The sequence below is a fragment of the Calonectris borealis genome, chromosome 7 (assembly GCF_964195595.1).
Source record: "Calonectris borealis chromosome 7, bCalBor7.hap1.2, whole genome shotgun sequence".
Lineage (NCBI taxonomy): Eukaryota > Metazoa > Chordata > Aves > Procellariiformes > Procellariidae > Calonectris > Calonectris borealis.
Genome location: NC_134318.1, coordinates 28,242,577 through 28,268,948, shown reverse-complemented (window position 1 = coordinate 28,268,948; position 26,372 = coordinate 28,242,577). Strand labels below are relative to the sequence as shown.

The following is a 26,372-nucleotide window of genomic DNA, read 5'->3' as shown; positions in this document are numbered from 1 at the left end:
GGGTGTCCGGCGGGAGGCGCGGCGGGGCGCAGAGGCGGGGCGGGGCGGGGCGGAGAGGAGAGGCCCCGCGCGGGGAGGACCGTTAGGCGCCAGATGTTTGGCAGCGGTCGGGGGAGGAAGTCGCTCCCGGGGCCCTGAGTCCCGCCCGAGCCGCGCCGGAGCAGGCAGGGCCGCGCCATGGCCCGCACGGCTCCCCCGGCAGTGCCACCGCCCCCGGGGCCACCGGCCCGCGGCTCCCTCAGCCTCCACCGCGCCTACCTGCGGAGCCCGCTGGGCCTGCTGCGCCTGGGGCAGCTGGTGCTGGGCGCTGCCTTCTGGGTGACGGTGGCGGCCCACAAGTACGAGGGGGCGGCCCACTTCGCCCTCTTCGCTGCCGTCCTGGTCTGGCTCCTCACCCTGGTCCTCTTCGGGCTGAGCCTGCTGGGGCGCTGGGCGCTGGTGCCCTGGCTGGGCTCCCGCTGGCTCCTCACCAACCTGGTGCACGACCTGGCGCTGGGCGTGGGGCTCTACGCAGCTGCCACCGGCATCATGGGCTACAAGGCCGGGCGGAGAAGCTATTGCAACCTGCCAGGCTACAGCCAGCACTGCCTCTACGGCGCCTACCTGAGCGCCTCCGTCTGCGGGGGCATCGCTGCCTGCCTGTACCTGTTCTCCGGGCTCTACTGCTTGTCACGGCGCTGCCGGGACCAGCGCGACATCATCTGAGACCCCGCGGCACTCAGCTCCCCTTCTCCTCGCCCATGGACAGAGAGCAGCCCCGCTTCGGGACGAAGTGACCCTGCCACCCCATCCCCTCCCGGCTGACTGCACCGCGCTTCCTCCGGAGACTCCTGCGCAGACGGATGGACAGACAGAGGCCTTCCCTGAGCACGGCTTCCCCTGCATCCCGCCGAGACAGCATGGACATCCAGCCGCTGCACAGGCCCCTCTCCCACCCCCGGACAGATGTAGGCTATTGCAAGTGGAAGGACCCAAGTGGAAAGCCCCTAAGAGGGACCCCAATTTCTGGGAGCCCCCCAGGGCCCCTGACCAATTCCCCTGCCCCTGGCCTTGCAGATGCTGCGTGCTCAGGTGGGTGCTGACCCGTCCCTGGGGCGGAGGGTGACTGACCTGGGGGAGCTGAGCAGGGGGCAGTGGTGTGTAGTGGGGTTGGGTGGGCATAAATCCCCCCAACCCGCTGGCAGCCTGCTCCTGCCGTTCCCGACTGCGCGGTGCCTCCACAGTTCCCTAACGGAGGCTCTGATCTCGGCTTCCCCAGCCCGGGCCCCTCCTCCTGTCTGGCCTGAAAACGTCCGCCGTCTTGCCGGAGCCCCACGGGGCTCAGCCCCTCCCTGCCCTGCGCTCTGGGGGTGTGGAGACACCCAGGTCCTGCACAGCCTGACCTGGCGTCACCCCGGCCCCCCGGACACGCTGTCCTGTTTGGGGGCTGAGCCCGCACAGAGCAGCAAGGCCTCTGTCGCTGCAGGGCAAGGGGAAGGGTGAGCGGGGCCATAGCCTGGTCCTATGACCCTGGGCGGGGGGTAAATTTCTCCAGCCTTGGGGTTCGTACTGCCCTGGGATGTGGCCAGGTACCCCTGGGGTTGAAGGGAGCAGGGCACTGGGTTGTTCTCTCCCCCTGCCCTCCTGCAGCGAGGTTCGTGGCTCTGAGCCATCCAGAGCCACCGAGCCTGTCCCAGGGCCCGGCTGCTCCGACAGGGACAGGCACGGCCTCGCCAGCGGCACTGGAGACTGGCCCACAGCCCTGCCTGGCTCTGCGGCGCTTGGTTTATCGTCCCGGAAAACTCTCGTCTCGGGACTCTCTGGCTCCATCTCGGGGCCCTGCGCTGCCTGGAGACCGTGGTGAGGCAGAAGGGAAGGGTGAGCACAGCAGCACAGCAGTGCTGGGCTGCCGCTGGCACCGTGCCCACAGGGGAGCTGGGGCCAGGCGTTGCGGGGACACAGGCTGTCTTGGGGAACGGGAGAACACCGGCAGCGGGGCCAGCCCAGCCCTGGATCAGCCTCCACAGCCCACCAGATGCCAAGTCCTGAGGAGAACCTGTAGGGCCGACTGGAGCAACGGGCTGCCAGAGACTGGGAATTTTTGGAGGAGCACCCCACCGGGGCTGCCCTGCCACAAGCTCTCCTCGCCTTGCCCGGAGGCAGGTCCTCTCTGTCGCTCCCGGTGTGAGGGAGGGTCTGCCCCAGGCTCTGTGTGGGCTCGGATTGGCGAGATGGGTGTTCCTAGCAGCTGACCACGGGCTCTGGCTGTTGCCTGGGGTTCCTTGGTGCCTTTTTTGGTGTGGAGAGCAGCAGCCGTGATCCCCCTGGGGCTTGGAGGGGGCACTGGGTCACTGCTTCCGTCATGAGGTGCTGTCCCAGCCGATCCCCCCTCGTGCTCGGGCGCCCTGCCAGCCCCCGGGCCATCTACCCCTTCCCTGGGCAGGACGTGCTGTCCCTACCCTGTGTCAGGGCTGGTCTCTGACACCGCCTGCCCCCGCGTGCTCTGGTGCAGCCCCTGTCCCAGGCTGCCCGAGATGCCCAGCGGGGCTTCTGCTGCCACAAGTGCCTTTCCCTGGCTTTCTGCAACACTGCCTGTCGCGCCGGCTCTGTCCCCCTCCAGCCACCTCTCCGGTGCCTATGGATTCACCTTCCAAATAAAGCAACGTTGGCGCTCACCGGGTGTCTGGGGCTTTGTGCCAGGGCTGGGACCTGCTGGGGACGGGGTCTGAGCTGAGATCACACCCGGCTCTGTAGCCCTGCACCCTGGGGCTCCCTGCCTGGAGCCTTTGGCCATGGTCACAACGTCCTGGTGTGCTCTGGGGTCACAGGCAGGCTCCCTGTTGCTGAGCCACTGCTCCTGGTAGAGAGGCTTAAACCTCTGCCCTTGGGGTCAGGGGCTGTCCCCAGCCCCACTGCCCCCTCCAGAGGCAGGGCACTAGTGCTCATCTGGTGCTGGGTGCGGGCACCTCCCGCCGCCCAGCGGTGCAGAGGGAAGCCAAGTCCCCGGGGCTGTGTGGCCGCAGGGACGCGCTGGGGACAGGATGGAGCTGCATTCCTATGGGCTTCGTCACTCTGGGCTGAAAGGGCTCTCTGTTCCAGGGCTGGGGCACTGCTGGGCAGTCGTGCCCATGCTGCTGGGCCTCTTGAGAGCCAGGGGCAGGCTGGGGGCAGCCAGCATCTCCCAGGGCTGGCTCTGGTCCTGGGCCACACTCTTGGGATGGGGATCAGCCTTGGACCACACTCTTGGGACGGGGATCAGCTGGGGTATCTCTGGGACCCCCAGCCCTCTTCCTGCGGGACACGTACCCTGCTCACCGGAGGCTGTGGGCAGCTGGCAGCAGCGTTGAGCCCTGTGCTGCCCTCATAATCCGAGAGCTGGTATAGGGCTAACAAGGTTGCATGGAGTATTATAGGATGGAATCCCCCCTTTTGGCATTGGATGCAGCCCGGGGTCCCCAGAGCATCCCTGGGAGCCAGCAGCCCTGCCCTACTGCAAGCACCTGGCAGGACAGCCTGTGGTGCCCAAGGCAGTGGGAGCAGGGCTGCAGGCTGCTCTGGGGGCATGGAGGGGCAGCAGATGAGCCAGCCATGCTCACAGGCCTGGGGGGAGCCCCCCACTCCTTTCCAGGGACCCCCAGTGCCAGGCTGGTCTCTGGCCTCTCCCCGTGGAGAGGTGCCCCAGCAATGGAGCCCATGGGGACAAACCCACAGGGCCCCGACACGGCTGGGAGCAGGCCGTGCCGAGACCCAGACTTGGCCTGAGCCCTGGATCAGGATTAGTCCCGGATCAGGGTCAGACCCAGACTGCGACTGAGCCCCAGGTCAGGGTCAGACCGGGATCAGTGCCCAGCCCTGGACTGGGACTGGACCCAGACTGGGACTGAGTCCTAGACCAGACCAGACCCTGATCGCGACCGGGCCAGGGCCGAGATCAGCCCCAGGTCGGAGCCGTGCCCCATATCTAGACCGGACCCACCGGCCCCGAGTCCCGGCCCCAGGTCGGCACCGAGCCCCACGCCTCGACCGGTCGCAAGACTCAGAGCACACCCACGGCCCCGAGCCCCAGCCCCACCCGGCCCCGCCGACCGATGGGCCCCCGCGGGCCGGGGCCGAACCGCCGTCGCTTCCGGGGCCGAGGCCTCTTCCGCCCCTTTGCCCGCGCAGGGGCGGGGCTTCTGCCTGCGCTTTCTAGCCCGGCTCTTCTGATTGGCTGCGTGCCAGCGCCGCGGGTGAGGTCACGGCGCACCTGGCCGCTTCCCGGAAGCGGAGTGCAGCCTAGGGCCGAGCTCAGCGGCGGCGGCGGGCCCAGCCCGGCCTGTTCCGGTCCCGCTCCCCCGGCCCGGCCCGGCCCGTCATGCAGGCGGTGGAGCGGGACGGGGTGGCAGGCGGCCCTGAAGGGGCGGCGGGGGCTGGTGAGGCCCCGCCGGAGCCGTCGCCACCCAAGGCCGCCGCCGCTTTCGATCTGCTCGAGCTGGTGCGGAGCTACCGGCGGCTGGAGCTCTACCTGGAGCCGCTGCGGGACGCCGCCGAGGGCGTCCGCTCCCTCCTCCGGTACGTGCGGGCTGGGCCGGGACCGAGACCGTCCCGGGGCATCACGGCCCTCACCCTCTCTCCTCTCCGCAGGTGGCAGCGGCCCATGTGCTCCCTCCTCGTCTGCCTCGGCCTCAACTTCCTCCTGCTCACCCTCGGCCAAGGTGCGTGTGGGGGCGACAGGGCCGGGCCCCTCCCCAGACCCCCGGGCTGACGCTGTCCCGCCTCTTCCAGCCGCCTGGTACTCGGTGCTCGCCCTGTTGGTTCTGGTGCCGGCCCTGCTGGGCTACCTGCAGGAGACGTGCCGGGCCCGGCCCTCGGAGCCGGAGCTGGTGCGCAGCAGGTACCACAGTGTCCGCCGGGAGGACCTGCGCAGGGTGCAGCTCTCGCGGCAGGAGGCCATCGCCCAGGTCAAGAGCTTGTGAGTCTCTGGAGCCCTCCTGGCTGTGGGGCTCCTGGGGCCTCTGCAGCCAGGAAGGCTTCTCTGTGGCTGCGGAGGGCCTGGGTTCATGCCAGCCTGGCCACCGTAAAGCGTATGAGTGTCGGGGAGCTAGGGTGTGTGTTTGTGGGATCTTTTTGTGACTGTGAGGTCTCATTTGCAGCCTGATCCAGCTGGAGGGGTTCCTGAGCGGGATGTGCTGCAGCTGCGAGGCAGTGTACCGTGTACTGTACTGGGAGAACCCCACTGTCTCTTCCCAGTGAGTAGTACCGGGTCAGGCATCCTGCGGCAGGCTCAGTGGGGAGAGGGGCCTGGCCAGGCGTGTGGAGCTGCGTTTGATGTATTTGGTACTTGGAGAGAGCAGGTGGAGGACCAGATGAAGGAAGGGGGCTTGTGCTGTGGTATGAGTTGCTCTGTCTTGAGCGCAGTGTCCTGCTACTCCTTCCCCAGGTTTTATGGGGCACTGCTGGGGTCTGTCTGCGTCCTTTACGTGCTGCCCCTCTGCTGGGTCCTGGCCATCCTCAACAGCACCCTATTCCTGGGAAACACCCAGTTCTACCAAGGTAAGAGACCTCCCTGGAAGTGGCCTCTGTGGGTGGGTTGGGGAAAGGCCTTCTGAAGCCAGGAATCCTGCCCTGGACCTCTCCCAGCACCCTCATGTGAGCCCGGTGTCCTGTGTTGGGCTCTGTCATGGGACTTGAACCCCCCCGAGGGCAACGATGTCCTAGAGATGGTGCTCAGCAGCCCAGGTTGGGTGGTGGGGTCCTGGGGTCCGGCTGTGAGAGACAAGAGCCTCTCCTGCTGTGTGTCCTGGCCTGGGTGCTGTTTCCTGCTCTCCTCTGCGCTGTGGCAAACGGGGGCCTGGCAACGCAGCCTGCGCGTGAGCATCGCCACCCCTCTCAGTCCCTGACCCTGCTTTGCAGGACTTGAAATACTCTCGGTGCCTGTGGCAATGTATGACACAGGCTTGAAAACGTGCCGTCAGAGGGGAGGAGAAGAGCTGGAGGCGCTCCCTGTTCTGTGGCACGTGCTGGAGGAGAGTTGGATGAGATCTGTGTGGCTGAGCCGTGACTAAGGCCCCTGCTGTTCCCTATCCTGAGCTGGGGCAGGTGGTGGGGGGTTCCTTGCTACCCTAACTTTGATGTGTGAGCAGAGGAGGGCTCAGGGTACCTGACGGGTGAAGGTCATATGTGCCAATGTCCCACGGTGAGCCCTGGAGATCGGCTCTTGCAGCCGGCTTTGTGGTGGGGCTGGGAAAAGGGAAGTGCCACCCTGCTCCAGCCACGTTCCCCTCTTACCAGTGATAATGGAGCTCAAGGCCTCGATCGAGCAGTGTGTGGGCACCAAACCCCTCGAGAGCACTCCAGAGCCTGCCGAACCCCTGCCAACTGCTGCCCCCCTGGATCGGACCCCCACACCCACCAGCACAGAGGTGAGATAGGGGCAGGGCTGGCAGTTGTGGGGTGGGAGCTGCGGGGTCAGCCCTTTGGTCTGGCTGTGCCTGTGTTCCTCTACCCACAAATTCCTTCCAGCTGCCAGCTTTGCTGGAAGCCTGTGAGCCCCTCCTGAGTTACTGGGGGCTGCCCTGCTGCACTGGGGGCTTGGCTCAGACCTTTTGCTGCATGTAAGGATGCAGTCTGGGAAGGCAGGGGCTCGCCGCACCTTCTGGGACTCATGTCTTCTCGTGGGGCTGCCTGGTCCTTTGTCATGGAACCTGCTGCAGAAACGTGGGCACAGCAGGACTAGCTCTGTGAATCTCTCGCAGGACCTTACCCCTGGCAGTGTGGAGGAGGCGGAGGAGGCAGAGCCTGATGAAGAGTTCAAAGATGCTATTGAGGTTTGAGGCTGGTGGGGGTGGGCTGTGCCTGCAGGGCAGCTGAGGTGGGAAGGGGTGAGGGCCTTGGTGGGCAAGCTTGGGTGTTCAGGGAGGGTGGCTGTGGGGCTGGGTGCCTCTGACTCCATCTGTACCACGTCTCCTCTCTGTCCCATGCTTCGGGAGAAGGAGAACCAGCTGCTGGTCATGGTGAGTACTGCCATGCCAAGGTGTGCAAGAGGGGCATCTCCTCCGAGCTGGAGCTGGCAGCCTTTGCCTGGTTTGCCGGGTGGGCTTGTGCGATGCACAGGTGGAGCATCCTGCTTGTTGGGTGCCCATCTCTGGGGTGGGCTGCCCTGCAGCCCTCGACCGTGTCCCCCAGCCACCCCTCCGTGCTCAGCTGGCTCTGCTCTCTGCAGGAGGATGATGAGAGCTCTCAGTGCTCAGCAGATTTTGACCTCAGCCTCCCGGACAACGGTTTTATGAGCAAAAATGAGGTGATCCGCAGCAAGGTGTCACGCCTGACTGAGCGCCTGCGCAAGCGCTACCCCAGCAACAACTTCGGTAAGGCTGGGAGCAGATGCTGCTTGGGGGAGCTCAGTAGAGCGGGGTCTGTGCTGCTCCCAGTGGTGACCACAGAACTGGGAGTGGACAGAGTGGTGTGGTGCCTGCTAGGGCTGTGCTGACACCTCCAATGACCTCCCCCATCCATGGGGAGGATGTTACCAGCCCTCCTAGGAAAGGCAAGGGTGGGAAGGTGCAGCAATGTCGTCTCCGAGCTGAGCCTTTACAACAGCCATGGGTGTTCGTGTACCTCTCACAGTCCCAGGCAGCAGAGCCCTGCCTGACCTCTGCTCTCTTTCTTCCAGGGAGCTGCACGGGCTGTGCAGCCACCTTCTCTGTGCTCAAGAAAAGGGTGAGTCTTCTGCTTCTATCCCAGCTTGCTGTCTGCACCTGGGGCAGAGGTGGCTTGCCCTGGCTTCCTCTGGCAGCTCGGGTGGCTGGCCTCAGTCACAGCCCAGCAGCAGATGACCTCAGCTAAGTGCTGGGTGTTGTCGCATGCCTAATGGTGTCAGGGATCCCTTGTGCTGTGGAGCCTTTGTCTATTTGCTCCTTTGGAAGCTGCCTCAGACCAAACCCGCGTGTGCTGATGTTGAAGGCACCTGCTCTGTGCCCTGGTTTAGCCCATTTCCTGTGGCCTGAGAGCTTTCCGGTGAAGCAGAGCATGGGTCTGCTTGTGGGAACTAGAGGAGCAAAGGCCACCCCTGTTGTCTTATCTGAGCCCCTGCGCATGATGCTTGGCGCTCAGTCCCCTGGGCAGTTCTGGGAAGGATGTATCTCTTCCCTCCAGACACATTGCTGTCTTCCTGCTGCCTCCCCTTCTCCAGACTCGTGGCCCCCTCCCCTTACTCCTGGGTTAGTCTGATATATGTCTGGGACTCTCTGGAGCTTGCGTCCCTCCAGGGTTACAGCATAGGAAGTGATATAGTGTCCTTAAACCTCCTGGAGCCTGTGCTCCCAGTGCTTTCTCAGGCTGGGCACAGGCTGCCTGTGATGTTAGAGCACACTTGAATGCAGATCCAGCGTTAGGCCTGGGCGGTTTGTCCAGGTGTTGTTGGCAGATGACCCCTCTGCTGTTGCTGTCGGGGCTCAGGGCTTGCACCCACTCCCCTTCAGCAGGGCATGCTGTTAGCAGTGCTCTGGCACTGGTGTTTGCCAGGGAGGGCCGGGAGTGGGCCCAGAGTAGTGTCTCACCTCCATCTCTCTCCACAGCGGAGCTGCAGTAACTGTGGGAACAGCTTCTGCTCCAGGTGTTGTTCCTTCAAAGTCCCCAAGGCTGTGATGGGAGCCACGGGTGAGTGGAAAGGTGGAGGAGGGCAGAGCTCCTGCTCCCACCTGTGCTGTCTGCTGCAGGGATTTGCCCCAGCCCTGGTGGGGAGGGTAGACAGGGCCTGCCCAGCGCAGCCTGGCTCGGGACAGAGCGGTGATGGGTTTGCAGCTCTCGGAGCAGCTCCGTGGCTGGGGTGCCTAGCCCGTGGTGGGGAAGGGGAGCATCTCTGACACCTGCTTTCCTTTCCAGCCCCGGAGGCTCAGAGGGAGACGGTGTTCGTGTGTGCTCTGTGCAACCAGGTGCTCATCAAGTGACTGAAACAGGCCCAGCCAGCTCCTGGGTCCTGCACTGCCTGACACCTGGGACAGCGGGAGCCCTTGCAGCCGGGAGCCTGGGCCGCTTGGTTCCCAGCGTGGTGTCACCCTGCCAGAGGACGCTTGCGCTCGCTGCTCCTCCTGCCAGCGCCAGGCTGGGGGCAGACCAGCCCTCCCAGCCACGCAGCATCTGCCACCCCGGCTGGGTCCCTGCGGTGGAGCGTTGCCCACAGCTGTGCCCCCATCCCTGCGGCTGCCCCCAGGCAGCTGCTCCAAGCCCTGGGCGCTCCCTGGCACTCACTGTGCCCTACCACGTACTTGCCCAGGCCCTGTGGCCTGGCTCAGTGGTGGAGGAGCCATCCTTCCCACTTGTGGTCCTACCTCCACCTCCAGGGTGGGGCAGAACAACCTCAGGGCTCTGTCCCTGCCTTTCCCAGCACTGTGCTAGGTGACTGTATTTTTGGGATCAAGTCAGAGCTCTACCTGTACCCCAGGAGACACGGTCTTTGCTCCTGGCTCAGCTGAGACCCTGCTGGTCACTCCTGTGTTCCTCGGCCGCACTGCCTGCAGGTTTAGTCTTTCCCCCCCGTATTTGGCTGTAGCACAGAGGGTAAGTTTGGGCTGGGCTGTGTGGCCAGGTCTCCAGCTGCAGTGTGAGAAGAGGCACGAGTTGGTGCTGCTCTGTGCACTTAGCGACTGCTGCTTTCTACTACAGATTAATATATAAGTGTATATAAAGAATGACCAATAAATCTCTTGCCCTCAGCTGGCTCGTCTTGCCCAGTGAAAGCTGTCCCAGCCCTGGGTCACCCCGGCACCTCTATGGCCTTGGCCCCGCTGTCCTGCGGGTGGTCACGGAGAAATGGTGTGTCTCTGCCACCAGCTCTCCTTGCTTACTGGGGTTTCCATCTTCTGTCGTGCTGTGGCCTTGTTTGCCCCCTGCTCAGGGCTGTGTGCAGCTGCCCCCCCTCGGCTGTGCCAGGGCTGGATCCTGCTGGGCTGGAGCCAGGGAGAAGCTCAGCCCTGGCAGGAGCTGCTGGGCTTCCTCTCTGCCCCCCGGGGCTGCTCCTTCCCCTGCCCTGCCCAGGCGGTGGTCCCGGCAGCTGCCTGCGCGTACAAGGGTGACCTTTCCCTGCGTGAACAGCAAAGCTCCCAGCTATCCCAGGAATGTGACTCTGGCTGCTGTGCAGCTGGGAACGGCCATGGCCTGGGTCCCTGCCAGCCAGCTGCAGCTCCCCCTGGCTGGGGGGGCCTGGGGGGGCTGGTGCTCTTGGGCTGGCATTGCCCGATGTCCCCCGGGCCACGGCACCCGCTAGCCTGGGAAGACACAGGGGGCCCAGATCTCGCTGCTGACGGTACGCTCTTCCAGCATGGTAGCTCGCGTGGGGCAGCCCTGGGTGCAGCCTGAGCCCTCCTCTCAGCCGTGGGCTCATAAACCCCTTCCTCAAACTGCGCCCTATGGAAACTTGGGGAAAAGCTGGACTTGGCAGTGATGATGAGGGTGGCTGAGTGTGCTGGGTGTGCTCCAAGGCCAGGGTCGGGGGGGGGCTGGCACGCAGAGGGCTCAGCAGTTACTGGGGGCAGTGGAGCAGCTGTAATGTTGGGGAGGGGGCTGTGTAGCACCTCAAGAGCTGTGGGTTGTGTTTGTGGGTGAGGGTGTGTCTGCAATGGGGCGAGTACTGGTCTGCGAGAGGCTGGGGGCATGAGCTGTAGGGCTCGGACGGCCGATGGTGGGAGGCAGAGAAAAGTTACTTGTCTTTCTAGAGAAAACACTTGGAGCGACGAGTGCGATGGCCATGTATGTCTAAACGCTCCCTGGAAAGATGCTAATGATGCAAAATACAGAGGGCTACAGATAAACTTGGGCTGTGGGAGATGGGGTTTTATTTGCGCACTTTAAGTTTTGCAGTAAAATGACATAATTGACGATGTTTATTCCTGCGTGCTCAACAGCCTTGCTCTGAACATTGGCCAGGGTGGAGGCAGTAACCGCCTGCCCCCGGTGTGAGGCTGTGGCAGGGGCTGGCTGCCCCATGTCCCTGGCCAGCTGCGGGACGGGGGCACGTCCCCCTGGCTGGAGCAGGATGCCCCTTTGGAGCTCTGGGAGGTGGGGGGTGGCCACTGGGGCCGAGGCCGTGCCCAAGGGGGGCAGAGGGAGCGGGCATCACCCCGGCGCGGGGCGGGTGCCTGGTGGCCTCATCAGCCAGGAGGAGGGTGGGCTCAGGCGTCCTGCAGCCTCAATTCCCCTCTTGTCCCGGGAGGCTCCTCTGCGATGGGGCCAGCTCCGGTGAGAAGCCGCAGTGTCAGGCAGCCAGGCGCTGGGTAAATATCCCAGTGGCCACCTTCGTGCCTCCCTCACCCAGCCTGACGGGCGGGCGCAAGAATGCGCAGTGTAAACAGGGCTGGAGTGGGACAGGGGCAGGCGGGCTGCACCCCTCGCCTGCTGGGACTGGGGGGCTGCTGGGGCAGAGGCAGCCCCTGCTCTGGGGCTGGGGGAGACAAGCTGAGGGGCAGCACCCTGCTGCCATTGGAGGGGCCAGGCTGAGGACTGCCCTGGTCCTGGTGCTGCTGGGGGGATCCCGGCTAGTGCAGGTGGGTGTCCCCAGAGAACCTTTTGGGAGGAGGAGGCTGGAGGTTGTGGGGTGGGAGCTCTGGCAGCCGGGCAGGGCTGGCTGGGAGCTGCAGACAGGGCTATCAGGTGGTGTGAAGATGGGGTGTCCAGGGATGGAGGCAGAGATCCTGGCTCAGGATGTGCCCCCCGCTGTGCTCAGTGCCGGGCTCCCCACATGTGCTGCCAACTCCCAGCCTGTGGATCTGTCCCCCGGGGGTGATGGAGGGAGAAACCTCTGGTAAACAGCCTCAGATCCAGCTGTGGAGCTCAGCAGCAGTGATGCCCCTGTCCCACCCCAACCTCCCCATCTCACCACCCTCCCAGGCTCCCTGGGGTGGTGCAGAGGTGGCAGGGATGCCTGAGTCTCCAGCGATGCCTGTGACCATTGGGAACCTTGTCCTTTGGCTTGGCTGAGCTGCCCAGCCTCGGGGCCTGGGCACGATGCCTGGAGCAGGGCTAGAGCCAGAGCCCAGGGTGACCCTGCTCCCCCAGGCTGCCCCACTCAGTAAGCAGGACTGGGAGCCCCCTCCCATCCTTCCCGGGGTCTCTCAGGGAGCCCCAAGGAGCAGTTGCCCATGAACCCTAGGGAGCTGGACACAGGCTTCTCCGAGGCAGAATAATTTACTGCGGTGTGGTCGTGTAAGGGGTGCCTGGGCTGGGTCTTGGTGTGGGTGGGGGATGCAGCAAGGCTGCTGTAGGGGGCTGGAGGTGGACCCCTGCATTGAGCCATCTGGGATCGAAAGGATGGGGGAGCCCAGGCAAGGGACATGCTGCTCCGAGCATTTGGTCTTGGTGGAGGCAGTCTGTGGGGACAGCGGGGCAGGAGCCTCGGCTGGGGTGGGTCCCTGCGCAGGTGGGATGATCCAGGGATGGGGCACAAGGGTGGGGGCATGGGATGATCTGGGGGGCTGAGGGTCTGGGACATGTCATCAGGGAGCTGGGCAGGGGACACAAGGCTGCAGGGTAGGGGTCTGAGGTGCAGCCAAGGGGTCCCAAGAGGGCCAAGCAGAGATCCTAAGTGCAGGCAAGGGTCTCCGGGGTGCCGGGCAGGGGGCTTGGGGGTAGCCGAGGCTCTCTGGTGCAGAGCAGGGCTCATAAGCATGCAGAGCAAGGGTCCTGGGTGCAGCCCAGGCTCCTAGGCATAGGCAGGGGTCCTGGGAGCAGGACAGGAGACCCAGGGGTGCAGAGCAGGGCTCTCAGGATGGGGCTTGGGTCCTGGCTGTTGATCAAGGCTCCTACAAATGCAGCTGGGAATCCTGGGGGTGCAGAGCAGGGTCCTGGGGCACAGCCAGGGGCTGGGGGGTGCAGAGCAGGGTCATGTGGCACAGCCAAGGGGCTGAGGGGAGCAGAGCTGGGGTCCTGGGGTGCAACCAGGGATGCCAGTGCAGGAGTCCTGGGCCAGGGCAGGGTGGGCAGAGCCCTAGTGCTGCCCTGCCCCATAGAGCAGGGGGTGGTAGAGGGGGCAGGGGTAGGAGAACATGAACTTGACGGCAAACTTCATCTCCTTGTTGTGCTTCTGCCAGGGGTAGACGGCGAGGAGGAGCAGGCGGCCGCCCACCTTGCGGCCCATCACCAGGAAGCTTCCGCTGAGGCTGTCGAGCTGGGGGCAGGGGCAGGCGCCCGCGTTCCTCATGTGCAGCACCATCTTCTTGGTGTCCTTGCGCTTGAGTGGGCCGAGCTTCAGCACCTTCTTCTTCTGGGCGGCCACCAGCCGCCGCTCCCCATTCTCCTCCTTCATCTCCTTGATGCGCATCTTCAGCACTGTGTGGGGCAGCAGCATGATTGGGTGGGGGGACTGCCTTGGGGCACTGCTGGGGTGCTCTTGGGGATGTCTGGGCTAGGCACCTGTGCAGAACAGGGTGCAGCCCATCCCTGGGGTGGGACCCAGAAGAAGGGTCTCTGGGGAAGTTACTGTGTGGGGAGGGGAAGGGGCTGTTGGGCAGGGTTCAGCAGAGGCCCCAGTGACCCTCCCAAATGCTCCATTCTGCCTATGCCCTCACTGATGTCTTCTCCTGTGGTGCACCCATCCATGCATACAGGGTCCAAGGGAATGGTCCCTGGAAAACCGTGCCCTCCGGCTAACCCGTGCCTGGGCTTTCAGAGCTGGGGGAAGGCAGCCTCTTGTTCCTGGGGCCGGGAAAGGGAGCCCAGCACTCACCGAAGTCACTGGAGCACATCTGCTCCATCATGCCGTCCGCCTTGTGCTCCATCTCGCATTGGGTGCAGATCTTGGACACTGTGGTGAGAGACCAGCCACTGTCACAGCTCCCTGCTGCTGACACCTGTCACCTGGGCCAGCTCTGCGGGGACATGCTGGGACAGCCCCGGCAGCCCCTCTGTTCCCTGGGCAGCTGTGCCAGGGTGATGCTGAGGGCACAGAGCACCTTGCTGGCCAGCATTCCAGCACCCCCCCCAGGAGGGACAGGGTATGGGGACACCCCTCGTCCAGCTGCTGACGCTTTGGGGCACTTCAGCAGCAGCAGCGAGGGTGGCCCCAGTCCAAAGGGTGTCACAGCCCTGATCCTGACCCTGGGCTGCCTTTGAGTGATGTCCCCTCCCCTGCCAAGGGGACAGCCATCCCGCGGCAGTGGCATGGGGCTGATACCCACAGGTGCAGGATGCTGGATGCCCTTTGGTGCTGAGATGGGACCCAGCGGGAGGAAAGGGACACATTTCTGCCACGAGCCCCCCAGCAGCTCCCACCTTGTCCCACGTTCACCCCCAGCACTGCTCCCATTGCTGCTCTGCTTTCCCCTGCCTTGGGGCAGCTCTGTGCAGGCAGCTGGGTGCTTGGCTCCCCAGACAGCGAGGGGTGCCCAGCTTGTGCCCTGCTGCAGACAGAGGGTCCTTGGCCAGTGCCAGCGCCCGAGGCCCTGCTTCGAGAGATGCAGAGATGGGAGTGCCAGGGCTCTGCAGGGGGACCCTGCATGTGGGTCCCCAGCTGCATGGGGACATGCTGCCGGCTGGTGCCCTGCGTGCCTCCCCATACCATCGCAGTGCCCTTCCCGCTTACCTGGCGGTGGGGTGGCTTTGCTGTTCCCGAACTGGACAGCGATGCAGAGCTCGTGGTCAGAGGGGAACTTGCCACAGTGCAGCATCTCGGGCCAGGGGAAGCCATAGGACTCCATGACGGGGGCGCAGGAGTCGCGCACCACCTCGCAGAGGGAGCGGCAAGGGTAGACGGGCCGGTCGAGGCAGACGGGGGCGAAGAGGGAGCAGAGGAAGAGCTGGGTGTCGGTGTGGCACTGCTTGGCGAGCAGGGGCACCCAGCTGCTGGCCTGCTGCTTGGCCTCAGCCATGGTCTCGTGCTCCAGCAGGTTGGGTAGCCGCATGCGCTTGTAGCCCACGTCGCGGCAGAGCTGCATGTCGGGCGGGATGTCGAGGCACTGCGGCTCCCGCCCGTAGAAGCGCCCGTGGGGCAGGCTCTCGGGCTGCCAGCCGTAGTAGTCGTAGTGCTGCCCGCCGCACGGGGACCCCGCCAGCACCAGCGTCAGGGCCAGCAGCGCCGTGCCCCAGCCCCCTGGGGGGCTGCTCGCCCGCGGCATCGCCGCTGCCCGCCTGCCGCTGCCGGCTGTGCCTGCCAAGCGGGACGTGAGCGCGGCTCGGCGCGCTGCCTGCTCCCTTAGCGCCTCCCACGCTCGCCGCCCTTTCTAAGGAGCCCAGGGAGGCCTCGCCGGCAGCCAATCTGCTCTGGCTGCCGGGTCCCCCCCGGGCTGGCCCCCCGGCCCCACGCCAGCCTGCCCCACCGGCCACCCTGCTGCCGCTTGCCCTCCCACCCCGCTGCCCCAGCCCTCCCTCCTGGGGTGGCTGGGTGGGTGCACGGTGCTGCACGCCCCTTGCCCTCCCAGGGACCCCCCTGCACACAGCCCCCCCAGCCCACCCTGGCTCTGTGTGCCCCTGGGGCGATACCCTCTGGAAGGGCTGCCTCACCTGCCCCATGGGGATGTGTTGTGGGCGCAAGGTGCCCCCATTATCCACCAGCCCCTCTGCCCCTGTCCTGCCTGGCACCCCACAGGCATGCCCTGGCATGGGGCAGGGGACCCTGGTTCCTACCCTATGCCCCCCACCGTCTCCTGTGCCCCATGGGGTCTGGGATTGGGATGCAGGGGGTGGAGGAGCAGGACACTCCAGAGGCTTCATGCTGCAGCACTGGGAGCAGCTGGGGCAGGTGCCGTGTGTGGCATCGATGCCAAGCTGATGCCATGGGCATGGGGGTCCTTACTCCTCATGCATGGCCCTGGCAGCATGCATCCCGGGCAGCCCACGGTCTGCTCGGCACAAGCATAGCTGGGTTTACGCCTCTCAGCAAAGGGTTTGAATGCAGCTGCTGCCCAGGGCACAGGCAGAGCCGGGGTGAGGGAGGGCAGCGCTGCGGGTCCTGCCAGGACCACATTCCCCCATCCCCTTGGAGATGGGCTGGGCCGGGGGGTGCAAGGCTCAAGACCCCATTAGAAACCCATTTGTCTGCAGGGGTTATCTGGGGCACCCCCTCCCTTTCCCACGATCGATGCCCCTGCCTGGCCAACGGGCTCTGGGCCACCTCTGGCCCCTGCCCACCGGATAAGGCAGCTCTGTTAATGGGCGACAGAGCAAACAGCCTGGTGCAGGCAGGCGATAGCAGCTGCCCTTTGCCCTGGGCTGGGGGCAGGGACTGTCCCCCCAGCCCCAGTGGGATCCATCTGCTTTGGGGCTGTGCTGGGAACCTCACCCACCTGCCCTGCGCTTGCCTGCAGCCTGCCTGCCCTTCCCATGCCCTCCGTGCCAGGCGCAGCGCCCATCACTGCATCGCCCAGGGATGCTCACTGTTTGACCGAGGGTGAGCTGAGCTGATCCCGCCCCAGCCAAGCCCCGGAGATGGCACCATTAATGTGTAACTGCCGGGGAGCACGATAAGATAGAGCGGCCCTTTATCAGGGCTGCCCGGTAGCAGGAGGGAGGGTGCTGGCGGCATCGGGCTCTCGCAGGAGGAGTGAGATTGCCTGAAGATAAATGCTGGTAGAAAATAGCTAATCTGTGATGGATGGGCTGGGGCAGGGCAGCTGGGCAGCTCGGGTAATTGCCATGGGAGCTGGGCTGGGGCCGGCGAGGCCTGGGAGCCAGAGCAGGGAGGTGGAGGCAGAGGGAGCCTGCCTGTGCGGGATGGAGCTGCCGGTGTGCGGGACGCCGAGCACACCTTGCCCCGCGGGTGTGCGGTGTCCCCCGGCTGTCCCCGCGGCACTGCCAGCACTGGTGCTGCCCTGCTCTTGGCCACGGACCGGTTCCTGGCTCTCAGCCCGCCCTATCCCCCAGGCCGGTCCAGCCCCCAGCACCCATAGTCACTCCCAGGAGGGTGCTGGGGGTGCCGAGCACCCTGCGTCAGCTGGCACCCCCACCAGATGAAGGCAAGGGGGCTGGCGGGGCCGGGGGGCAGCAGGCGGAGCAAGGGGCTCCCTGCCAGCTGGCCTGGCCCCCCCCGTCTGTCACGATGCCTTCATTACAGCCACTGAGTCACCTCTTGGCAGCGTGGCCGTGCTGGGGGGAGCAGGGCTGGCCCCAGGAGAGGGGTGTCTGTCCCCTGCTCCCATCCTGGAAGCCTTGATCCTGAGCTGAGACTGTGCCTCTGCTCTGCGGGGGTCCATGCTGCACCCCTGTTGCTTCCTTAACCCTTCCCCACCCAGGCTGTCGCATGGCTGGGGGGACACATAGCCAGGGGAGGTGGATCTGGGCTGTACCCCAGGAACGGGATGGTCCCAGGGCAGCTGGACCTGTGTTCTGTCTGCGCAGGCTGCTCCGGTGCCCGCGTCCCCATCCTGTGCCCACGCAGCCGGCTGGGAGACTGGCACTTGTGCCTGTCACTCTGGGGAGCCGGCTGTGCCACTGCCTGTGTCACCTGTCATGGCAGCGAGACCGGAAGCGGGGCCATAGGGGCTGCCCCCTCCACAGTGGGGACCTCGGGGACGGCCAGCCAGGGTGGCATGGTAAGAGGACATCTCCTGGGGGTGCCCCCTCGCCACTCCGGGCCCTCCCCAGGCACAGGACCTGTGCCTGGCTGTAGCACAGAGCAGATCTGAGGCTCCCAGGAAATGAGATGCTGAGCAGGGTCCTGGTCACCTCTTCCCATCCTCTCCCATTGTGTCCCCGCTCACTCTCCTGCCACAGCTTTGGGTGCTGCTGTGGGCAGAGATGCATCCCCCAGGCTTGGACGGGCTCCCTCTCGTCCTCCTGTCCTCCCCAGCTGTTTGTCCTGTCCCAGCCCCATCCCAGGCTCCTGGGACTCGGCTTCTGGGCTGCATCAGCGCCAGGCATGGGCTGCAGCCGCTGAGCTGCAGGGACCCTGAGGAGGGAGCTGGCTGTGCAGGGCCAGGCGTCCCGGGGTGTCCGGCAGCACCGGGGAGAGAGCACCCCAGCTCGAGGGCAGTGCAGGGCTGGCAGCATGGCTCCGCAGGGGTGGCCCTGCCTGGGGGTGGCCGAGGGAGGTTGGGGCACGGCTGGGGCACCCTGGGGCCAGGCTGGCCGGGGACGTGGGATCGGCAGAGCGAGCAGCGGGCAGGAGCAGCGGTGGCCGTGCACTTGCCTTGCGCCCACACACGCTCCCGCTTGCCCGGCAGCCCCAGGAATGTGGCTGGCAGCGCTCCCAGCCCAGCTGCGGGGCCGAGGCTGCCCTGGCACCCTCCCAGCCCCTCGGCAGCTCCTGGCCCTGCCCAGCTCCTGCCAGCCTGCACACAGACCCCCTGTTCACTACTGGCCCCTGGCCCTGGCCCCCGGCCCCCCTCTGCGGGGCAGGGAGGGGGCACGTCCTGTGTGGGGACGCCTCTGGGGAAGAGCCCCTTTGCCTCGCAGCATGGCACTGTGCATGGGGATGCAGGGACATGGGGACATGGGGAACCTCTCTGCAGCGCTGCAGCACCGTCGGGGAGCTGGGAAAAGCCACCCACGTCTCCTCCCAGCACAGCCCCATCGCTGGCACGGGGGCAATCCTCCCACAGCCCTGGCTCCCTGGCACCTTTGCCAAAGCTGGACCTTGGTACCTCCCTCCGAAACTGCATCCCCCCCGCTCACCCCTTTGCAGGAGGGTGCTGCATCCACACCCTGTGCAGTCCTGTGGCGTGTGCTGGGGGGCTGCCCCCACCCTCTGTGGGGCCTCCCAGTGCAGCGGGGTCCTGGCACCACCCATTGGGAGGGACACAGCTGGACGTGGCGGTGCTGCAGGCGCTGCGGAGGGGTGCCCATCCTCAGGGCGCCTGTCCTCAGGGTGCCCAGGCTGTAGGGCTGGTTGGCCCCCATTTGGGGCAGTCTCCCCGTCCTGTGCGAAGGTGCAGACTGGGGCACTTGGAGCTGTTTTCCAGCGGGACGTGTCCCCCCCCCATACTGGTCTACACATCTGGCGTCTCCCAGGAAAGGTTATCAGCTAATCACCCTGCCCTGCTGTCTCTGCGCGCCTCCCAAATGTCACCGTTGTCCTCCCCGGGGCAGTAAGCTCATGCTCCCCCCCATCCTATTAATGAAAGCCCTCACTTCAGCGCCATGTGAAGCAGCTGCCAGGGCCTGGCCCTGCCGTTGCTCCTTTGAAGTGGAGCCGGAGCCGCTGACATTGCTGACAGGCTGGGGAGGGGGCTTGGCACGCAGCAGGTGCAGGATGGGGCCCCAGGGGTGGGCCCAGGCTGGTTGCAGGGCTCCAGCTGTCCTCCATGGTCCCCAGCTGCTGTGCCAGGACTGCAGGGAGGGTTGGGGTGCCGGGATGGGGTGCAGCGCCGTGCACTTGGGGACATGCTGGGGACACCCCCCAGTCCTGGCCTGGGAGCCAAGCACAGGGGCATTGCTGGGGCATGGCTGCTGCGGTGTGATGGGCATGGGCATGCTGGCTGCATGGGGCTGTCTGTAGGGGCACCAAGCGTACCCCACGCCTGTCCTGTGGGGCCAGGGACAGGGGCTCTGGGCTGTTAGCCAGAGCCAGGGCAAGGGGAGGTCTGCAGGGTCTGTCTGCGGGACAGGTCAGAGCCCCCTCGCTCCAGGAGCAGGGGAGTAAAGGCAGCTCTAGCAGCAGCCATGCGTGCAGTGCCTGCCCCCGCTGCCGGGCAGCCTAAAAATAGCCCCTCGGGGCTCAGCAGATGGAGCAGAAGGGCCAGAGCCCTGTTGCTGCAGGCACCCTGCCAGCCCCCCGCACAGTGCCAGGGGCTGGGGGGGCAGCAGGGCCACGCAGCGCTTTGGGGCTGCCCCAAGCCCCTGCTGCCCCTGGTCCTACTGCCTGGGATCCCGTCAGCTATGCCAGCCCCCCCTCCACCTCTGACTGCCCTGATGGGAGCGATGGCATGGCACAGCATGGCATAGCACGGCATGGCACGGCATGGCATAGCATGGCATAGCATGGCGGCAGCCTGTCCCCTCTGCATGGAAACCAGCAGGGTCTGCCCCTGCCCTGGTTAAAATTGTAAAGCCCACGATGGTGCATCCTGCATGGGGGGGCTGGCAGGCCCTAGTGGGCTCCAGAGATGCCGGATGGTGCCACAGGGAGGGCCAGGGTCTGTGTGGGGATGGGGAGCACTGTGGGGCAGGTCCAGGCTGTTTGTGTCCTGCCTGCCACTGGGCAAGACTTGCTCCTGGGTAGCATGGCTGGGGGAAGGTGGCTCCCCATGATGGAATGAAGATGTCCCACCAAAGGACACTCTTTGACACATGCTCTGGTCCTGCAGACAGCAGGTCTGTGGCTTGTGAGGCAGCTGGAGCCCAGGGCTGAGGGTTCAGCACCTGGGCTGGGTTGGTGCAGCCAGAGAAAGGACATCCCTGGGGCAGCACCGCAGGGTGCAGGCAGACGGGCAGAGCCTGGGGCGGCAGGGACAGCTGGGCCCCCCAGGCTGCTCTCGGCCCCTCGCCGCTGCGTGGGAGAGCAAACTTCATCTCCTGGCAGGCGCAGCATTGCCATGGCAACTGGCAGGGCGCTGCCAGGCGGGCAGGCGAGCCCTGACGTGGCGGTGACACGGATCTGGGTTGCAGGACCTGGTCTTGAGGGCATCTGGGGACACACTTGGGTGTGTGAGCATGCGCACGTGTGCCTGGGTGCGTGCCTGGGGGTGCACGGAGGGGTGGAGGCAGATGTGTGCATCTGAGTGCATGCACAAATACCTGCGCCTGTGTGCATGCACGTGTGTATGTACATGGGAGAGTACACCTCCCCCCCCGGGGGCCTTTGGCTCTGTGGCACTGGGCGTACCCCACTGCTCTGGGCTGTGGGCTGGCAGGGCTGCTCTGGACCCCAGGAACAGCAGGTTTCCCCCCCAAAAGCTATAGCATCTGTAGCTTTTTGTTTGGGGGAGCGACGTGCCCTCCGACTCGGGTCCCTGCCTGCACGTGTCCCTTGGTCCCCCAGGTGTCACAAACCCTGCCACACTGCAGCATGCAGGGGCCGCCCGCCAGCCACCCCAGGGCTCTGCCTCTGATTGCTCTGCCCGAAGCCTGGGCCGGTGCTCAGGGCAGGGAGCAGGAGTCTACTGGAGCTGCCCCTGTTTCATCAGGGCCCCTGTGCCGCAGGCAGCCGGCCGTGCTCTGTGAGCAGCCTGAGCAGACGGGCTGGCAGGGCCCCGCGCTGCCTTCAGCATTGCCCAGGTGTTGAGGGAAGGGCTGGCTGCTCTCCTGCCTGACGAGGGCCCTGTGCCCAGCCACCGCATCCCTCCCGCCTCACCCCGGCCCCAGCTGTGAGCACCCCCTCCTTCGCCTTTTGGGAGAGCCTCTGTTGCCCTCGTTTGGCATTTCTCCAGCTCTAATTGAGCTGTCAACGGGCAGAGATAACAGAGAATTCGTTAGCTCTCCACTTTGATGTCTGCCCGCGCTGCGATGGCAGCACCCACTCCAGAGCGCAGCACCAGCTGCAAATCCTTCACAAACAGCTTCAGAGGAGGCCCCGTGGCATGGCTGGCTGCCGGCGGCCAAACACCCCCCGGGCCACCGCCCCAGTTACCTCCAGCAACAGCCCCTCGGCAGCCAGTTCCCCCCAGGGATCTACAGCCTCATCCCCTCAGCAGCCGGACCCCGGGGCCGCGTCCTGCAGGGGCGCCGGTGCCGGTAGCGGCGGGCGCCCATCCCCGCCGCCTCGGGGCGGGCCGTGCCGGGGCGGGCGGCTGCGCACACGGGGCGGCCGGGCCCGCCTCCGCCGCTCGGCACAGCAGCACCGCGGACAGCGCCGGTGCCCCCGCGCGGCTCGGCACGGCCCCGGTGACAGCTCCGGTGCCCCCCCCGCCGCACAGCCCAGCCCCGCCCGGCCCGGCCCGGGCGCACGCCGCGCCATGGCCACGGAGGTGGGTGCGCGGCGGCACGGCGGGGGCCACCCCGGCAGCGGGCACCTCCCGGCGCCGGGCTGCGGCGGAGCCCCCCGGCTCTGCCCTCCCCTCCCCTCCCGCCGCCATCGGCTGGCTGGGAGCGGGGGAATGGGGTCCGCGGGGGTGCGCTGGTGTGGGAGGGCAGCGTGGGGCTGGGGTCCGCGTGGGGGATGCTGGATGGGGGTAGTGTGGGGCTGGGGGGCTGGGAGGGGTGCACCACGTGTGTGCACAGAAAGGCCGGTGTGTATGTGGGGTGCCTGGAGGGGTGGGGGGTGTGGAGTGCCCTTGCTGGAGGGAGCAGCGGGGGTCTGGGGTGGAGTGCCCCGGGAGGAGGGGTGGCTGTGGGGCTGGGGGTCCCTCTCCCAGGTGCCGTGAGTGGGACCTGGGACAGGGGCAGAGGGTCTGTGAGGCTCACAGGAGGAGGTGACCCCATGTCACCCAAGGGGAAGCACAGGGAGGAGTCTGACAGCTGCCCTTGGCACAGCCTGCCCCCTCCATCCTCGCATCCTCCTCTCCAGCCCTCCACCACTGCCCTGCGGCCCAGAGCCCAGGGGGCTGGCGTGGGACCTTGTACCCTGGGGAGTGCCAGGGCTGGCGGGGCTGCGCTGAGCGCCTGCCGCCGCCGGGGCTGCCGATCCCTTTTGTGCAGCCACCCCGCTGCAGCCTGCCCGCCCGCTGCGCTGCCGCTGCAGACCCGCTGCCCGGCCCCCTGCTCCTGCTCCGCTCGCTTCCCTCCTGCCTGGGAGCTGCTGGGGCGGCTGTATGCTGGGGCGCTGCTGGGGACAGAGGGCTGTCCCCTCCCCAGGCCCACCGGGGACACACACCTGAGCATGCAGCAGCTAGTGCAGGCGAGGCCAGGCACCAGCCTGGGGCAGGGAGCACACGCACTCACCCACCCCCTGCTCCAAGCAGGGGGCTGCCGCGACGTCCTCCCCTTGCCGCCATCCTCCCCTCAGCCTTGGCCTCTCACCTCCTGCACCAGGCTGAGGGCTCCCTGCCTCAGGGTGTGCGAGCCTGCAGCCCCTATGCCCTGACGCTAGGGGAATGGCATTGCTCCCGGGGTCCCCAGCCCCCAGCAGGGATGCCTGTCACCCCATGGCTGTGCCCCCTGGCTCATCCCACTACCCTCCAGGTGCACAGCCTGCAGGAGCTGCGGCGCAGTGCGTCCCTGGCCACCAAGGTCTTCGTGCAGCGGGATTACAGCGATGGGACCACGTGCCAGTTCCAGACGAAGTTCCCCCCCGAGCTGGAGAGCCGGGTAGGGAGCCTGGCAGGCTGACGGGGTGGGAGGTGACCTATGCCTGTGCCCTGTGGGGGCTCAGGGGGGAGAGGGGTCTGAAGTCATAGGGCCCCCATAGGGTATTGTATGGCCCTGGCCCAGCTGATGCTGCTGGGTGCATGCCATCATAGTCACCTTGCCCAGTGTGCAAGGGCTTGGGTGCTCCTGGGGACCAGGAGGCTCTGGTGAACTGCTGCAGGCTCAGCAGGTCTTGGCATGGGCGGGCAGTGGGCAGGGAGCTGAGGCATCATCTGGGCAGGGAGGAGAGGGTTAAGTGCTCCACAAGTCCCCCCAGGGATGGGGGCAGTGCAGGGGATCAGCCTCTGGCCAGACTCATCTTCACCCCGGTTTCTGCTCTAGATCGAGAGGCAGCTCTTTGAGGAAACTGTGAAAACCCTTAATGGCTTCTATGCCGAGGCGGAGAAAATTGGGGGCAGCTCGTACCTGGAGGGGTGCCTGGCTTGTGCCACTGCCTATTTCATCTTCCTCTGCATGGAGACGCACTACGAGAAGGTACTGAGGCCCAGGGGAGGGCTTGGGGATGGGCACGGCTGGCAGGGGTCACAGGGGTGGCACAGGGAGCAGGGGGGGCTGGAGGCCAGAGCAGGCATCAGGGCTCGCAGTGTGGGACATCAGGACTAGCAGGCCCTGAGTGCCCCTCCATGTGCTGGCAGGTCCTGAAGAAGATCTCCAAGTACATCCAGGAGCAGAACGAGAAGATCTATGCGCCGCGGGGGCTGCTGCTCACTGACCCCCTGGAGCGTGGCATGAGGGTCGTATCCTCTGGGCAGTGGGGTGCTGAGGGGGAGTACAAGGGTGAGGGGTGCGGGGGCACTGGGAGTGGGTGCTGGGCAATTGGATTTGCAGCTGGCACATCCCACAGATGATCCTTAGCAGGGCCCAGATCGAGATCTCCATCTATGAGGACCGGTGCAGCAGCGGCAGCTCCAGCAGCGGCAGCTCCAGCAGCAGCAGCGGTGGCGGCGGGGCGGGGGGCCGGTGACTGGCAGGGAGTCCCTGCAGGGACTCGTACTGCCGGGACAGTGGCCTCTCCGAGCTCCGCAGGCTGCACTACCAGAGCACCCGCTTCTGAGCCCAGGGCGGGCAGGAGGGGGAGGCTGGGGGCTGCCCACCGGGGCTGCCCACCCCCCTCTGCTCTATGCCCCCCACAGCGGCTCTGCCCCTGCTCAGACCCACTGCTGGCAGGGGCTGGTGCTGGGGCATCCCAGGTGCTTCCCACTGAGCCGAATTGGTGTCAAGGAGCTCCTGCAGCCCTCCGGGTGCTCTGCGCTGTTGCCCCTGCCCCAAGCGAAGGCGCTTGTCCTGCCGCAGGCAGCCCCAGTGCAGTGCTGGGCAGTGCCCTGCGTGCCATGCATCAGGGAACAGTGGGACTGGCAAAGCCCCAGGCAGCGCTAAGGGGAGGAGGGCTTAACCCCATGCCCACGGGCACTGCCAGCCCTTGCTGGACCCCCTTCCTGGGGCATCCCACTCTTGGTGCTGTGGGGTGGGCTCAGCCACTGTGTGCCCACTGTCCAGGGTGCCTGGCAGAGCCCTGGTGCTGCTTCATCTGCATGATGGTGCCATGCGTTTGCCCCAGCCGTGCCCCGCGTGCTGCCCGTTGCTAGTCCCCAGCCCTGGCCAGATGCGCTGACCCATCTGGCAGCAGCATCCTCGCCAGCAGCATCATCCAGCACTGCCCACGACACTGGGCACTTGCTTCTGCTCCCTGCCCAACCTGGTGCCACCCCCAGCTGGACCCAGAAAGTTCCCTGGCCCCGAGCCCTGTGCCCAGGGTGGGGACATGCAGTGTTGGGCAGGCTCCTGCCCTCGTGCCACACAGCCCGGGCTTGTGCATGGCCCAGCGTAGCCGAGGCTGAGCTGTGGCAAGGGCAAGCCAGGCTCCCTGCCCAGCCCTGGCAGAGCCTGCCCGCACCTGGCTGCCGGCAGCCCCCTGCCTGCTCTGCCCCGTGACCTGCCCCAATGCAGGCAGGGTGCCCGGTAGAGCAGGTCTACCAGGACCCTTCCTCTCCTGCTGCTGAGCCCTCCCCTGTCCACACGTCCTGCATGCGTCTGCCACCAGCACCCCAATTCTCAGCCTGGCCTGCAGTGGGGACCCCGAGGGGCACCTGGGCCCAGCTGCAAGGTGTGGGAGTTCACGGGCCAGGGTCAGATGGGGGGGAATAGGAGGGTCCCTGTGACATCCAGCGCCCCGAGGAGATGAGTCCCTGCCTGGGCGCAGGGTTGAATGGAGCCGGCGTCGCTCTCCTGGGGTCCTGGAGGGAGGACCCTGCCCTGTGGGACTCCCTTTGGCTCGGTCATGGCGTGTGTGCGGGGTGGCCCTGGCCCCGCCGTTCCCACTAGGGCCCCCCTGCATGGAGACCTTCCTCAATAAATCCCGTGCTTCATCCCCTGCCACCCGCCCCGTGTCCTCCTGCGTCGGAGGGGGGGAGTGGGGTGATGGTGGGGGGCACAGCGCGGGATGGGCTGGGCTGGGCATCCCCCAGCACACTGGTGTGCATGGAGCCCCACAAGGAGGGTGAGCATGGGGGAAATAAGGGGGACGGATGGAGCAGTCCACGGGGGGACGGGGACGGACCCGTGTAGCAGTCATGTGGCTCTGGTGACAGGGACCCACCGGGAAGCCAGTGCAGGAAAGGGTTTATTCAGTTGGCACCGAGTGCAACCGGCACGGGGCTGGGGGCGAGCAGGGGCACCTGGCTGTGCCAGGCCAGGCTAGTTGCGCCGGCAGCGCCCGCCCGCACCCAGGGAGAAGCCGTGGCGGCAGTGGCAGTGGAAGGAGCCGTGGCTGTTGTGGCAGATATGGTCGCAGGGGCCAGGCTGTGCCTGGCACTCATCTATGTCTGGAAAAGAAGGGGAGAGGGTCAGAGCTGCACCAAGGGCACGGGGCTCGTCTGGCATGGGCAGGGCAGGGGATGGAGGGGGCATGGTGGGTGGGCAGCTCTGGGGCTGCGTGAAGATAGGACACAAAGGCATCTCCAATGCCTGCAGCCACGGTCCTGCCACCACTTGTCCCCAAGGCTGTCAGGTGGCAGATGCCTCCTTACTCCATGAACTCCTGCACAGCCACCATCTGTCCATCCTGCCCCCCGTGTTTTGGATTGGCTGGGACCAGGGCTGTGAGCACAACAGGGCACCCCAGGAACCAGCGTCCCTGCTCCCACGGAACACGGCTGCGCCTGGCAGCGGCAGGTGGGTGAGCACCGAGGGCTGCCAGCCCTGCTGCTGGCAGGTACTCACCCAGGCACTGGCTGGCAGCAGGATCAAGG

At 66.2% G+C, this 26,372-nt stretch overlaps 4 protein-coding genes across 8 annotated transcripts; 3 read left to right on the top strand and 1 right to left on the bottom strand.

The window, feature by feature from the left end:
• The first annotated feature begins 61 nt into the window (after positions 1–61).
• On the top strand, positions 62–2,654 carry MARVELD1 (MARVEL domain containing 1). Its single transcript, XM_075154819.1, has one exon. The coding sequence runs from the start codon at positions 178–180 to the stop codon at positions 703–705; it is 528 nt and encodes a 175-aa protein (XP_075010920.1). The 5' UTR covers positions 62–177; the 3' UTR covers positions 706–2,654.
• Positions 843–9,671, top strand: ZFYVE27 (zinc finger FYVE-type containing 27). Of its 4 annotated transcripts, none has more exons than XM_075154816.1 (11): positions 989–1,071; positions 4,603–4,673; positions 4,744–4,930; positions 5,112–5,207; positions 5,399–5,511; positions 6,250–6,380; positions 6,714–6,785; positions 7,181–7,325; positions 7,631–7,677; positions 8,535–8,616; positions 8,842–9,671. In XM_075154816.1, the coding sequence occupies exons 2-11, from the start codon at positions 4,616–4,618 to the stop codon at positions 8,904–8,906; spliced, it is 996 nt and encodes a 331-aa protein (XP_075010917.1). In that variant the 5' UTR covers positions 989–1,071; positions 4,603–4,615; the 3' UTR covers positions 8,907–9,671. The 4 variants fall into 4 exon arrangements, with proteins under 4 accessions (XP_075010913.1, XP_075010917.1, XP_075010916.1 ...); XM_075154814.1 differs by lacking the exon at positions 989–1,071 and adding an exon at positions 4,234–4,530; XM_075154812.1 differs by having other exon boundaries at positions 843–1,071; positions 4,603–4,930.
• A 2,450-nt stretch (positions 9,672–12,121) lies between these two features.
• On the bottom strand, positions 12,122–15,110 carry SFRP5 (secreted frizzled related protein 5). Its single transcript, XM_075154817.1, has 3 exons — positions 14,531–15,110; positions 13,676–13,753; positions 12,122–13,278 (listed from the first exon to the last, which is right to left on the bottom strand). The coding sequence occupies exons 1-3, from the start codon at positions 15,060–15,062 to the stop codon at positions 12,938–12,940; spliced, it is 951 nt and encodes a 316-aa protein (XP_075010918.1). The 5' UTR covers positions 15,063–15,110; the 3' UTR covers positions 12,122–12,937.
• A 2,092-nt stretch (positions 15,111–17,202) lies between these two features.
• GOLGA7B (golgin A7 family member B) lies at positions 17,203–25,499 on the top strand. Of its 2 annotated transcripts, none has more exons than XM_075155468.1 (5): positions 17,203–17,474; positions 22,939–23,064; positions 23,446–23,598; positions 23,760–23,861; positions 23,990–25,493. In XM_075155468.1, the coding sequence occupies exons 1-5, from the start codon at positions 17,241–17,243 to the stop codon at positions 24,086–24,088; spliced, it is 714 nt and encodes a 237-aa protein (XP_075011569.1). In that variant the 5' UTR covers positions 17,203–17,240; the 3' UTR covers positions 24,089–25,493. The 2 variants fall into 2 exon arrangements, with proteins under 2 accessions (XP_075011569.1, XP_075011568.1); XM_075155467.1 differs by lacking the exon at positions 17,203–17,474 and adding an exon at positions 21,656–21,785 and having other exon boundaries at positions 23,990–25,499.
• The last annotated feature ends 873 nt before the right edge of the window (positions 25,500–26,372 follow it).

Excerpts from the sequence above, each read along its gene's own strand:
- MARVELD1 (XM_075154819.1), top strand. The coding sequence starts at position 178 with ATGGCCCGCACGGCTCCCCCGGCAGTGCCACCGCCCCCGGGGCCACCG.
- ZFYVE27 (XM_075154815.1), top strand. The coding sequence starts at position 4,068 with ATGGGCCCCCGCGGGCCGGGGCCGAACCGCCGTCGCTTCCGGGGCCGA. Across the intron at positions 4,931-5,111 it reads ATCGCCCAGGTCAAGAGCTT|CCTGATCCAGCTGGAGGGGT; the intron begins GTGAGTCTCTGG and ends TCTCATTTGCAG. Across the intron at positions 7,678-8,534 it reads TCTCTGTGCTCAAGAAAAGG|CGGAGCTGCAGTAACTGTGG; the intron begins GTGAGTCTTCTG and ends CTCTCTCCACAG.
- SFRP5 (XM_075154817.1), bottom strand. The coding sequence starts at position 15,062 with ATGCCGCGGGCGAGCAGCCCCCCAGGGGGCTGGGGCACGGCGCTGCTG. Across the intron at positions 13,754-14,530 it reads CAAAGCCACCCCACCGCCAG|TGTCCAAGATCTGCACCCAA; the intron begins GTAAGCGGGAAG and ends CTCTCACCACAG. Across the intron at positions 13,279-13,675 it reads GATGTGCTCCAGTGACTTCG|TGCTGAAGATGCGCATCAAG; the intron begins GTGAGTGCTGGG and ends TGCCCCACACAG.
- GOLGA7B (XM_075155468.1), top strand. The coding sequence starts at position 17,241 with ATGGTCCCAGGGCAGCTGGACCTGTGTTCTGTCTGCGCAGGCTGCTCC. Across the intron at positions 17,475-22,938 it reads CGGCCAGCCAGGGTGGCATG|GTGCACAGCCTGCAGGAGCT; the intron begins GTAAGAGGACAT and ends ACTACCCTCCAG. Across the intron at positions 23,599-23,759 it reads TGGAGACGCACTACGAGAAG|GTCCTGAAGAAGATCTCCAA; the intron begins GTACTGAGGCCC and ends ATGTGCTGGCAG.